At 42.6% G+C, this 13,397-nt stretch overlaps 2 protein-coding genes across 5 annotated transcripts in view; one reads left to right on the forward strand and one right to left on the reverse strand.

Annotated features, from left to right (window-relative positions):
• Positions 1 to 277: 277 nt before the first annotated feature.
• On the forward strand, positions 278 to 7,399 carry LOC139329591 (T-complex protein 11-like protein 1). The gene is made up of 10 exons (XM_070959998.1): positions 278 to 396; positions 1,303 to 1,393; positions 1,516 to 1,645; positions 1,760 to 1,880; positions 2,957 to 3,177; positions 3,539 to 3,675; positions 4,375 to 4,547; positions 5,328 to 5,509; positions 5,964 to 6,136; positions 7,031 to 7,399. The coding sequence occupies exons 2-10, from the start codon at positions 1,315 to 1,317 to the stop codon at positions 7,261 to 7,263; spliced, it is 1,449 nt and encodes a 482-aa protein (XP_070816099.1). The 5' UTR covers positions 278 to 396; positions 1,303 to 1,314; the 3' UTR covers positions 7,264 to 7,399.
• Positions 7,400 to 10,587: 3,188 nt separating this feature from the next.
• Positions 10,588 to 13,397, reverse strand: part of anks1ab (ankyrin repeat and sterile alpha motif domain containing 1Ab) — a 39,661-nt gene continuing 36,851 nt past the window's right edge. For 3 of the 4 annotated variants that reach the window (XR_011602049.1, XM_070959138.1, XM_070959135.1), the window contains one exon: positions 12,379 to 13,135. Coding sequence is in view for 3 of the 4 variants with exons in the window: in XM_070959138.1 (XP_070815239.1) it covers positions 13,102 to 13,135 (34 nt within the window). In the remaining variant the exon portion in view is untranslated. Of the gene's footprint in view, positions 11,299 to 12,378; positions 13,136 to 13,397 lie in introns of those variants that run through there. The other variant, XM_070959137.1, reaches the window with a different exon arrangement.

The following is a 13,397-nucleotide window of genomic DNA, read 5'->3' on the forward strand; positions in this document are numbered from 1 at the left end:
GCGGAGAGGAACAGAAACGCAGCCCTGACACGCCCACTGTTTTGATTTGAGAACGGGCCAAACCAAATGAAGCCGTCGTCTTTTTCTGCTTTTCATAATGAAATGAATAAAAGTCAGCAGATAAACACGTTTATGCCGACGTTTCGTATCACGATGCAATAGCAAATACAGGCTTACACCATGTTTTAAAACTAAAACAAAGTCTGACATTTTTAAACTCCCCCATATCTGTATTAGAGTGGTTTAGTCCAGGTTTAAACTTGAACGGCGATGTTGTTGCTGCCTGTGGCTTTTAAACGGTGAGTACATGAACTGTTAACGAGTCAGTTAGCAAGTTTACGTTTACGTTTTTCATCGTTTCCGGTCATAAAAAATTCACCGAAATACCAACAACGGGTAAGCTATTCTCCAATAAGAGTCTTGTTGTCGTTGCATTGTGGTTTTATTCGTGTATTTTGTTTTTCATCTTGGTGACTTGTGGAAAGTTACTGGGGAACTTATGCTAGACATATTTACTCAAGCACTGTAAATGTAGCTACTTAAGTACGATTAATGAGGTTACGTTACTTGTACTTAACCTTTTTCCATTATTTACTACTTTATACTTTCAATATTACTCCACTAACGTTACACTTCAGAGGCAAATGTTGTACTTTTACTCCACCACCATTAACAACAATTAACAAATAAATTCTGCTGTATTGTTTGTAGGTTTAGATATGACTTTACTGATCCACAACATGACCAGCATCAGTATATAAAGTAATTAAAATTAGCCCCACCTGTACACATGAAAACGTCAATGATCCATTAATTTAATGTACTTCTTTTTGATATGGGCAATTCTTTCACAGTCTAATTGCCATGATAATTAATTATATTTTAAGGCTGCAATTTACAACTACTTTCACAGTTAATAATTAATCTGTGGATTATTTTCTATATTAATTGTTTTGCCTGTTATCATCTCCCACAGCCCTATGAGATGTCCTACGAGCGCTTGTTTTATTTGATCAACAGTCCAAAACCAAAATATATTCAGTTCACTGTCATGTAAGACAGAAAAGTACAAAAAAGCAAATGTTCACATCTGAAACTACATCTCGAACTCTTTTGTTTGGCATCAACTAAAGCGATTAATCAGTGATCATAATACTGGCAGATTAATTCTCGGCTGACTGAGTGATTGTTAAGTCTGCTCAGCTCTTAATATTTTTATTGTACACACTGTTATGACAAGAAACAAAATGACCAATTTCACCAAGCTCTGTTGATTAGTCACTGTGTAATTTAAATGTCTAGACTGTTGCTGAAATGCCAAATCAAAGAGACGAGGCCGCTGATGACTCCCCGGCTGACCTTCCCTGTCTGGAAAAACTTGACTCTCCTACGGGTATGAAGCTTTATTACGGCAGTTATTGTTTGCAGGCACGATCGGGGAGCATTAGTAATTGAATTATTACCACCATGGCAGTTTTAATTATCTGTGGGTGTGTGTGTCCTGTCCTGTGTCAGGGAGCCCACCCACTGCCTCATTATCCAGTCTGATGGAGCTGGAAAATTGCGTTTCCAACCTGAGCCTCGCGCATGAGATAGCGGTGAACAGAGACTTCTGCTTCAAACCCAAGAGCCCTCCTCCAGACAGGCAAGAAAAACACTCCAGCACCGCTAAAGTGACCTTGGAAACTCTTACGTCCAAAACGAACTGAGAGTTCAGTCTCCTTTGAGCCGCTGTTTGAAGCGTTTTCTCTTTGTGCAGCCTGGAGGGCAGAGTAACACAGATTGTTCACCGGGCGTTTTGGGACGGTCTTCAAGAGCAGCTCCACAGTGATCCTCCAAACTACAACCATGCTGTCATCCTGCTCCAGGAAGTCAAGACTGTAAGAGTGTGTGGCATCAAATCAGACGCATTAGCAGCAGCAGGGTCTGCTGAGCCCTCTGACCCCATTCATTCTCATATGCAGATCAAAACCAGAGAAATACAAACACAGGGCGAGACTTCATTAGAGCTTTCTCCTCTTCACAGGAAAATAAATCTAAAACTAAGAATTAAGTAGGTAACAAAAGAGTCTAGAGGTGAAATATTTCCATTACTGATTACCATATGTGCGTACAGCATGAAAGAACACAATATTTATATTGCAAACAAGGTGTTAAGGTACTTTCTGTTGTTGGTGTATCTCATGATCATTTTCAGTGCTGACTAAAGGACACTCTTGTGTCTGTGTGGTAAATATGAAGCTGCCACCAGCAGCAGGATAGCTTAGCTTAGCATAAAGACTGGAAACAGCTGGCCCGACTCTGTTGAAAGGTAACAAAATACACCTGGTAGCACCTCTGAAGCTCACACAAACCAAAGCGTTTGAGGGTATTATGTGCCAAACTATTTCATGGCCAGACAGTCACCTCCTAGAGTCTCCGCTGGTTGCCAGGCAACCTCATGATGACGAAAAGACCCCAGCAGCATCGATCATCTCATCCAAGTCCTGACAAGAGAGTGAAAAAGTGTATTTCCTAAAATGTCTAACTATTCCTTTACTCCTTAATTGATGCGAGTCCAACCAGCACTCTCACTTTTTGAGGCAAATACTGAAATTTGATGAAGATATAGATGAAGATATATCGAGCAATATCAGAGACTCCGTATGTTCTGAGCTGGACGTTTTCATTAAAAAATATACATATATATACACACACAGGTATATGATGAAAAATGAACTGGTCAGCACTCTTATGTCATAGCAGCATGGTTTCTAAATGACGTCAGTTATGCTCTTCTTTGTAACTTATCAATGCCAAAATATCTGCTGTCAGCTCGGGCCTGATGTCAGCATGGATTGTATTATTAGTCTGAGCAGCTATGTAACGTGTTTGCAAGTGCAGAGGAACAGAAAACCAACCTTAAAGGATAAACTGACATTTTCTCGGCTGAAGGCTGTCTTCTCTTTGCCGTCAGATGCTTCAGTCGCTGCTGCTGCCCGGTCACGTCAGGCTGAGAGCTCAGATGGACGAGGTGCTGGACATGGAGCTGATTCAGCAGGAGGTCGATCACGGAGCTCTGGATCTCCACAGGCTGGCAGGATACGTCACCAGCACCATGGCATCTTTATGTGCACCTGTGCGTGACCCAGAGGTCAGAGCACTGAGGGACCTCAAGGACCCCGTGGAGCTCCTGAGGTGAGGGGCAGGTTAACACCACCTTTACAGACTGACGCTGTTGTATTTTGTCATTTAGTCTACGTCATTAGCATGTTTTTTATTGTGCAGTTGAGCGTCCACAGCTCCTGTTACTTCCACTGAAAGCTAAACACCTGGCTCCTGCAAAAACTCTAAATTAGTGCATATAATTAAAAAACTTATTTGTTTTCTTTTGGCTTACAGATTTTATTAAAGTAAATCAATAATTTTGTACATTGTTTTGTCAGTCTCTTCTCTCACTCCCGGCGCTTTTCTTCGTCTTCCGTTACAAATTAAGTCTGCTCGCTTGCCTTTGTAATGTTCAGGTACAGCATACCTAATTCCTCTGCCGTTTCCTCAGGGAAATGTTCCGCGTCTTGAGCCTGATGAAGACCGACATGGTTAACTTCACCATCCAGAGCCTGAGGCCTCACCTCCTGCAGCAGGCCGTGCAGTACGAGAGGGCCAAATTCCAGCAGATCTTGGACAAGCAGCCAGGTGAGGACGGCAGTTTCAGTCCCTCAGCTGACTGCGACGCCGTGAGTGACGGATGACGAAGGTGACTTTGAGGCTGTGAAATTTACGCTCATCGCATATTTCACTTTTCAATTAAACAGACGTTGACCTTTGTCGCGCTAAAGCGCCATCCTGCCATTTTTCAGCCTCTCGTAGCGGGACGGCCAATCGGTGAACTCGATTCTGTCTAACTGCAGCTGGCTAATCAGACCTACTGGCAGAGCGACAGGTCCTCGGTGCTGACATTGACACGTTAGCTGTGGTACTAAATATCGTTGTTTTTTTGTTTTTTTTTCTTTTTCTAAAAGATGAATGTACTTTGATATGCATTTTGATAGCAAATTAATTCATGCGGTTAGTAAATCTGATGGTAATCTATGAATTCTCTCTTCATACCAGCCACATTTGACTAACTGTAGGTGTAATTATCTCACATTGGTACAGACACGTTAATTGATGCAATTAGAGTGAAGCAAATGTGCTGCAAACACGAACTAACTCATTTAGAGACTGACACCCGCTGTTCACTACTTCCTGTTGCAGAAATCATGAATACATGTCTGAAAACACCTTGTGATTCCTCTGGTAATTCAGCGGAGTCGCAGTGGATGCAAATCATGTGTAACTGCTGAGGTGTTTATTTATACATGTGTCGTGTATTTTCCTGTTTTTTTTTTCCAGCTTCTCTGGACAACACCACCACGTGGCTTCAGGCAGCGGCGTCAGAAGAGGCGTCGGCCGTCAGAGCTCAGTCCGGCCCTGACAGCCGGGGTCCCGTCAGCGCCACTGCCGTCCTCAACCGGGCCTACATGCGTCTGCTACACTGGGACCCGCAAGACCAGAAATATCCCGAGGTCAGCAGCAGCCTGCAAAAAATGACATCACAAGCACTCCGGCTTTCATTTGAGTGATATTTTATTGATTATCAGGGAAAATCTTCAGCCTCCCTACACACTCCTCCTCACCCCGCTGCATGTTGAAGCATCTGACAACACATTAGAGCTCATGTAGAACAGTGTCTTTGTCTGACGTCGCCACGCACACCTGTCAGATGAGCTCAAGTAAGCCTTCATCAGCACTACCCGCCGTGTGCTCATTTGAAGCAGCTTTAAATTCGGCATTATTTAACACTATTTATTATAGAAATAAATGGTCAGCCTGCAGTGCTGTTTACATAGAACCGAACCGTCAGTGTTCAGGTGGTTTAGTCAAGCTTTCATTTGTATTCTCACCACCTGTAACATTTCAAACATTTATTCATTAGGCTACTTTAAAGTATCTATTTAATCTGTTTTTCTGTTACTTCTATCTCTTTCAGCTGTTTATCCATTAACTCTGCTCGCTTGGTAACGAGTTTTCATGCATTCTCAGTGCATCCTGCAGTGTTCGGGGTTACAGCTGACTCAATATATGGATTTTTTTTTTTTAATCAAAACATAATTTCCATTTTTTTTTGCCAATAGTTGAGTTATTCTACAATCTTTCCACGTACCAAGAGCCTCTGAATCACTGTTGCAGAGGATCCAGTGCAGCTTTTTACATCCCAGGATGTTCCCCCTTTCTTTGGGAAGGCTCGTATTTATGCTGTGATTAAGTGTATGACACATGACCCTGACCTGACCTCCCACGCACAGACTGCGCTGATGGACCGAGCCCGCCTGGACGCCCTGGGCCAGCGGCTCCAGATGTTGGTCCTGGAGGCGTCGGTGCTGCTCCTGACCAATGCTCGGTGTGGGGGCGCCGTTCTCCCTCTGCAGGGGTTTGTAGGTAAACTCAGGCAGTCCGTCGCTGCCATGCTGGAGGGCAGTCACACCAGGTAAGAGGAGGATTTGGTGATGCTTGTACTGGCTGTCATGGGGAACAGGTATTGTATAAGAAGGAAGCCAATGGAGGTGACAGGAGGCAACGAGCTTGTCAGAACGGATCCAGCTAACCTCATTCTTTCTGTTTAAGAGAAGCCCCGTCATGATTAGTAGATAAATGTGGAACAGCAGCTTGTGGTATTTAAAGGCTGCTCACTCTGTGGTCCACGCTGCAATAAAATGCAGCACAGGCCATTTCTCACTTAATTACCTTTATTAAAATGTCATTTTATTTAATCCAAACCTCTTTTGAGACCTAGATGTTATTAAAGACCTTTATTTATTGACTGCCACGAGTCCCTTTGCTCGACAGTCCTTAAAAATGGATAAATTCACCGGCCTGTGACCGAGCACGCGTCTAATGAAGCCTGCGGGTAGTTTGTCTAACGCTGGTTTCTGCTGCTGCAGGGAGGCTGACCTGAAGGGAGCGCTGCTGGGGCTCGGGGAGACAGTACTGCAGCAGGTGACCAACGCTCTAAGCGGCCAGGGAGGAGCAGCGCTGCCTCCAGAGAGCCTGGATCTGCTGAAAGGACAAATATCGGAGCTGTGGAAGCAGAACAACCCCGTCCGCACACTCATAGGTCAGACTGAGCACAAGATAAATGATCAACTGAAGCACAAATGGGGAGAAATGTTATGAATCCCAGTATTAGATTTAAGGTGCCAAGTTTATAATGCTGAATATTGATGGTTGTATATGTTTTTACTTCATTTACAGTGTGATTTTGGCTAATTAAACAAACCCTTCAAAGCTACATTTAGCTAAAAATAATGATAGAGATGGCAGTAAAGAAGTTGTACAGTTTAGTCTGTGAAAAGCTGACAGTTTGGTGGATGCAATGAAACACGCAACACTAATTAATCCACCCATTATTTTCTTAATTAATGAATCGTTTTGTCTGTAAAATGGTGCCATGGTGAGATCCTGAAGTGATCCTTGTCTCCCACCAACAGTCCAAAACCGGAAATAGCCGCTTTTTATCAAATACGACAAAGAAAAAGCTGCAAATCTTACATTTGAGGAGCGAGAGCCACATTACTCACGTCATTAATTGTCAAAATAGTCACAGAATAATATTTTATGAATCAACTGTTTCAGCTCTGAAGCACATCTGGGGAAACATCTATACGTTCATATTTCACTTAGTGCTGGATACAATTTAACAGCTGACCGAATCAGATAACCTCAGGCTGGTTTGTTACGTTCTCACTTCGTTTAGGTTGGCAAAATCCCCTAAAGGCTTTTTCAAAATACATTCAGATGAAGATGTGATTGTATATTTTAATCTACGGAGAGCTGACATCTTGGGGATGCACCATTTTCAGCCAACAGGCAAAACATGCATAATAACGTCATTTAGTTTGGCTCCTCCGTCCACATGCATGTGTTTCAGCCTGCATGTGTGCTGCAGCAGAGCTGACTTCTTTCCCTCTCTCTCCCTCCACCCCCTCACGCCTCTCTCGATCAAACGCAGGAGAAAGGGTACAGGGCTTCCTCCAGGCCATGCTGCAGGGCGGCCCCGCTAAAAGGAGTCCAGAGCTGCCCGCCCCCCTCGGGCTGGTGAGTGCCGAGCTCGTTGAGCTGGGGACGGCCTTTGGGCGAATCGTTCACTTCAACCGCACCGTCTTTGGTCCCTTCTATGCACCCATCCTCAGGAAACTGCTGTTCCCACCCGGAGAGGCCGACGCCGCGGAGGACTCACGCTAGGTTGAGGGCGACCCAGACAACCTCCGGTGGCCTTAACACACGCTGCCATTTGGCACTGAATGTGCAGCTATAGAGTGTACATAGAGTGAGTGAGGATGCTCAAAGGAAAGAAAATCTATATTATTATTCTATTTTTTCAGTTTTCAGTTTCAGTTTCAGTTCAACAAAAAAGTCTATATCAAATCATGAGGCAGGTGATGAATTACTGTTACATTAGTGCATCTTAAGCACACGTTTGAGTGCACACAGCATTAAAAAAAAACAGAACAAAACAGACTGCGCAAAACAGAATGAGTAATAGGTTTCACCTGGACAAGAGGAACAAACGCTTCGTCGTGTTTTAATGAGAAAACTCAGTGTGAGTCATAACGAGAGACTGATTGGGATTCTGAAACGTTTCTGAAGAGACGAGTCGCCTGGAAAGCACATTTGTTGGCTTTCAGTTTACTTCATCTCCAGATAAACACCCTGAGGAAAAACAAGCGCAGAAGACGACGCTCGTCGCTTGTAAATATTATATCAGTTTTAAAATGTAGCAGCTTTCTCTTCTTATCTTTATGTTGACAGATGTTTATACCAAAGACAGTGTGCACTTTTTAGAGTTAACCCCCCCCACCTATGATTAGAAACCAAAAATATAAGGGGTCGACCGATTATTAGTAATTAAGGAGACTGATATTTAGAACTGACACATTTGCAGTAAATTAAAATCACGGCGTCAAAATGTAGAAATACACAAACTGCTGTCAGAAGACTTCAGCTGGTTTAAACTATGTCAAAGTTACATTAGCATGTGATAGCATGATAGCCTGTCATTCTAAACTGGGCTACTAATGGGCTAAGTCACCATTCAGTCCCTCTAAAAGAAACCGTGTCGCAGGCAGCTTCAGTAACATTACGGGTAACTGTTAGCATTCAAGCTAGACCCACAAGATTCAACGTTAGCTTACGTTATTATGACAGAAAGCCAACTCATACAGGCGAGTAATGTTTCATTAGCGATACGGTAGCTAAGATCATGTTACAGTGGCACGAATCAAAGATGCAACATTAGCTATCACCACATAAATGAACTACCTCGTTAGTTAACTGTATATAACGTGCGTTATTCAGGCATCCATCACAGGATTGTGGTGTTTCCGCAGCTTAAGTTTAGAGGATTTTGATGTTTAGGACTTCAGAAATATCCGATGCCTTAAAAAAAAAGCTGCAGCTACAGAAGCATTCAGTGTTGATAGGCTGTTACTCATGACGTGTAACCAATCAGATAGCACTGTGGGCCGGACACTGAGTGAGTCCTCAGAGAAGTGACGACAGACAGAGAGACGGCTGCATCAACATGATATCAGCCATCATCAATTCCAATAATGAGAAAAATGCCCAATATCGGGCCGATAATCAGTCGACCCCTTAAAAAACACACTCAGTGTTTCCCCTGCAGCTGTTGGTGTTAGTGGGGGGTGGTGTATGAAACAGGCGCTTATTTGTAAATAAAAACCAAAGTGATTGATTAATTTCATAGTTTATGACTTTATTACAACCAGTAGGGTTCAGGTGATTTGGGCTGTATTACATGTGATATTACTGAGTTTAATCTGTTGAATTTGTGGGAGAAATAGTTTTTAATTTATTGTTAAAGTACACCCTTCACATGCCAAATTTCGATGCGGTCGGGATACCTGTGCTGTAGCGAGCTGTAATGCAGGCACCATGCAAGATTTAATGTGTTCCTGCAGGTCCAGGGAGCTACTGGTTTCCAGTCATTTCCAGTATGAAAACAATTTATCAGACTCTTGCTGATGTTGTATAATCCATCACGGCGAACATGAAGTTTCTATTAACTTGCGCCAGTGCTGCATTATCACTGTGTGGTAATGCACAAGGAGCAGTCTGCTGTATCACATCATCAGATGAAGAGTGAAACTTTGCAGACGACATGTTCACCGATTATGCAACAAAGTTTTTTAAGTTACGCTTCTCATGCAAGAGTCAGATAGCATATTTTCATATCACAGGGGAATAAATGCACACCAGTGGATGCCTGGAGTAACGGCCAAAGCACATGAACAGTTCTGAAACGTTGTGGTATAATTTGCTGAATGATTAGCATAAAAGACGTGCATTTATGAGAAAGGCTAAAACATGCAGAACCAAAGGTACGAACTTTCAACGTCGGACAAACAGAGAGAAAACTCACACGAGTCACAAAGACGATAAACTCCTGGCCATCTTTTGAAAAGAGGAGTTTTTGCATCACTTCCTGCTGTTTTTAAGGCATTTCCAGAATCAACAAAGATCTTCAACCACAAAAGTCAAATAGCCTAGTCCACATGTACGTGGGTAGGTAAACACTGAGTCCATCCACATGACAATGCAAAAACTAAAGCGCTGTCAAGAGCACGTGAGTCCAACCAGTGTTAATATAAGCCTAGCCATGCTGGCCAATCAGAAGCCTGAAAAAAGCTATCACCAGAAGAAGAACCAGCAATGTTGGCGGCGGGGTCTGTGTTGTGGGGTCTTTTTTTTTTTTTTTTTTTTAGCAAAGTTAGCATCAGCACTTTTTTTTCTTTCATTTTTGTTTTTTTGTCACGTCCGCCATTGCACGTAACCGCCTAGATAACGGCGCACAAGCCAAAAACTCTGTTTACACCACGTCAACACTGTAAATAGTTTCTGAATATCTTCACGGGTTTTCCTAAACATCTGTTTTCAGTGATTTAAAAGTGTGGTTTGTAAAATGTCTTGAAAAATCTAAGTTTTAAAAAATACCCATGTATGTGTGGACGTGTTATTCTGCTGCACCATAAAAAAGGTTTTTAACCCATTTCCCAAACTGCAACTAAATTTAAAAATTAAGGGAACCAGAAATACTATATCTCCTTACACATTTTGTTTATCAAGAGAAAAATACAATCATGTTAATATGTAAAAATATAACAAAGCGAAACACATTAAATGTTATTTTAAGCAAATATAAATAGAAAACTGCCTTCATGTCATGCAGATCTACTGGTTTGGTTTGGTTTAGGCATACATTATGATTTTTTTACTCTGAACGGTTGGAGGAGTTTTTGAGGATTCTGGAAATACCATCAACACAGAAATAACGAGCCGGGTTTCTCAAATATCAGCAGGCACGAAATCGGATGCTCAGCTCTGTGACTCGACTGTAATATAAGACAAACTGAGCCTAATCGTTTGTTGAGATTAGAAGTTGCACCACCCACTAATCTCTCCAGCAGGGGAAACACTGATCGCATAATTGTACAATAATTACCGTGTTGTCATATTTGTCACTTTAAACTTTCAACAGCTGGTGTAATGTTTCCGTCTGTGCTTTACTATTCAACCATAAAACAAAATCAATGCTGACAACAGACTTGAGAGGGATTCTTTTGCCATTGTATTATTTAATTTCATTAATATAATATTGCTTTGAAATTTGAAACAGTATCACATTTTCTTTGACAAACCATACTCTGTCCACAAACATGGGCAAAGCATTGTATGCTGGTACAGTTTTTTTTTTTTCTCTCATTTTGTTACATATCTCTTAACCCTTAATAATTCCCGGTTACTATCTCCAATAGACCTGAATCAATAGAAATGCTCATTAATGGTCTATATCATTAATGGTCTACAGTGCTCTAAACATTACAGTACCTACATGACAAGATCAGAAAGTCACATGGAGGCCAGGAAATAGACTTGACCTTTCCAACTTGACCTCTCTCAAGACAGGAGTGATTCATGGGTCCTGTTCGGCCAGTGACGTGGTACAACAGGTTACCTTTTGTCAGTGTGTTGGGATTCATAATAGGGGCAGTGGAGGAGCAGGGGGTGTACAGAGTGAGATCTAAATGTCAGAGTAGCGCTGGTTCGGCCCTGCACGTTGCACGAGGCTTACCTCTCGTTCTCTCTCTCTAGCTCTTTCCACTGCTCTGCCCACTAACTCAACACACGCAAACACACTCACATCGGCTGCTCCCCTTCAACTCACAGCTTGGTATCCGGAAACTTGAACGCTGGGGTGAGCTACACAAGGAAAACACCAATGTTAAAAAAGACCGGTACATGCACAGCCATATCATGCCACCAAAACTTGCTTTAAATAGCTGCTGCTCATTAAAGTGTAATGCTTTTACATTATGCATTCGTACTAGAGCAGGTTGTCTTGGTGACACACAAAATGGAAGAACATACGTGACAAAATTACGGAGGAATGACGACAATGGAAACGTGGAGGGATGGCGATGAACCGCTGTGTCGGTGTGTAACGAAGAGAGGGGACGTGAAAAGCAAATGGCAGATGAGCGAGAGGAGACGAGACACTGCTACAGTACATACAGAGACTGCTCAGGCCAAGTGCATCAAAGGGGACAAAACACAAAAAAACACTGCCAACATGCATCGCCAGTGGAAGCTAACAGTGAACAGTCAGAACAGAGTGGCAATGACAAAGCCACGGTACCGCACACAGACCAGCTACATCTTTAACAGTCAGTCTGCAGCCACGCTGTCTTCTGGAGAGGAGCTCAATATCTCACTTCTCCTGCAGCACACAGAAACAAGGACGGTGGACAGTGATGTAACGGTAACAGTCCAAACTCCCACGAGGACAGACAGAAACAAGGCATACAGCACGCACGGTAGGTAGTGCACACAGGGGACAACCCACAGATACGTGTCGACTCCACGACGAGCATTTTCAGTCACAGTGCAGGAGGGAAATTCTTACAAAAAAAAAACTGTGTCATGTTCTCAGCATAACAAATCCATTCGCATTAACACGACACCAGAGCGACACTTAGATTTGGCTCTTTTAATGTGGCGGAATTAAATCTTTTCACTGCTGTTTATTTTCAAGTGGCATACTTTGCATGTGCTGCACCTAATTCTAAGTTGGCGTGAAGCGGCACAGATACCTACCCATGTAATCACGATAATAAGATGCTATGTTGGGAAATGTGCGCCGAATTGTGCATTAATACACTCGAGTCAAATGAAATCGTGTCGAGGATGTTTTTGTTTAGATCACCAAAAATTGTGAAACCGATGTCAGTACACTCAATATGCTTTTTTTTTTTTGGGTGGTATTCTGTTTTTTGCCTCTGGCTGGATCAATGTCGGGATCCTTCGTGATCATCTCCCAAAGCGTGTCAGTCAGCCCCCCCCACCGTCTATCAAAAAGTATCACAAATGCACTAAATGTCCTAGTTGCACCGTAACAAAAGAAAAGAAGGTATTAAAAGGGATAGTGCCATGTTTTAACACAGTGTTTGTTTTTTTAATTGACAAGAAGAAGATGCTGTGATTTGCAGTCTCTCATTGCTACCATGAATGCTGAGAGACTGCAGACAGGGCAGTACAAGGCCAGAGCAAAGACTCATCTGGACAAAACTGTACCATCATAAGAGCGTCGTCATCGCAGCCAGCCGCAGTCAACTTAACACCAGGAAATCACAAGTGTTGTCTTTTTTTTTAAGTCTTTTAGAAGCAGGGGGGAGGCGTGCAGTTGTTGGGCGGGAGTATTCAGGAAGGTCGGGGGAAAAGTGGGGGCTTGATTATAGATAACCGAAATGAAGTAAGGCTGTTGTCCTCGGTCAAGCGAAGGAAAGCTGTCCTCCAGTGTGTGTGTGCGAGGGCTCAGTTCTTGGTCCATTTGAGTTCAGACATCGGTGACAGATTCGTGACCGATCCATCGTATTATCATGAGTTTTGTACAAATGCGTAGAAAAAAAAAAACAGGTTGTTTGCTGCATGTTGCTGTTTTGTCTTTTCATTGATTAATTGTCCATCTTGCATCCCATGCTAGCAAAGCAGCCTCCTCATAGTGCCTCACAGTGGTAGATGCCTGGTAAGACAGGACAAGCTAAAGATGGAGAAAGAAAAAAATAATAACTGTCTTGAGGGAAAACAACCAAACACTCAAATAATTCAAGAAATCAAGAATAAAAAGTGATGTTGAAAAAAAAAAAAAAAAAACTGAAAAAAAAAAAAATCATACTTTTATTTACAGACTCGGAATCTAAATCTTGGATCTGTGCAATATCAAAAGGGTCTGTGAACGGAAAAGTTCGCTTTCTGGTCAAACAGTTATGTGTAAGGTGAAAACGACGCTACCACCAGCAGCC

This window comes from Chaetodon trifascialis, chromosome 3 (assembly GCF_039877785.1).
Source record: "Chaetodon trifascialis isolate fChaTrf1 chromosome 3, fChaTrf1.hap1, whole genome shotgun sequence".
NCBI lineage: Eukaryota > Metazoa > Chordata > Actinopteri > Chaetodontiformes > Chaetodontidae > Chaetodon > Chaetodon trifascialis.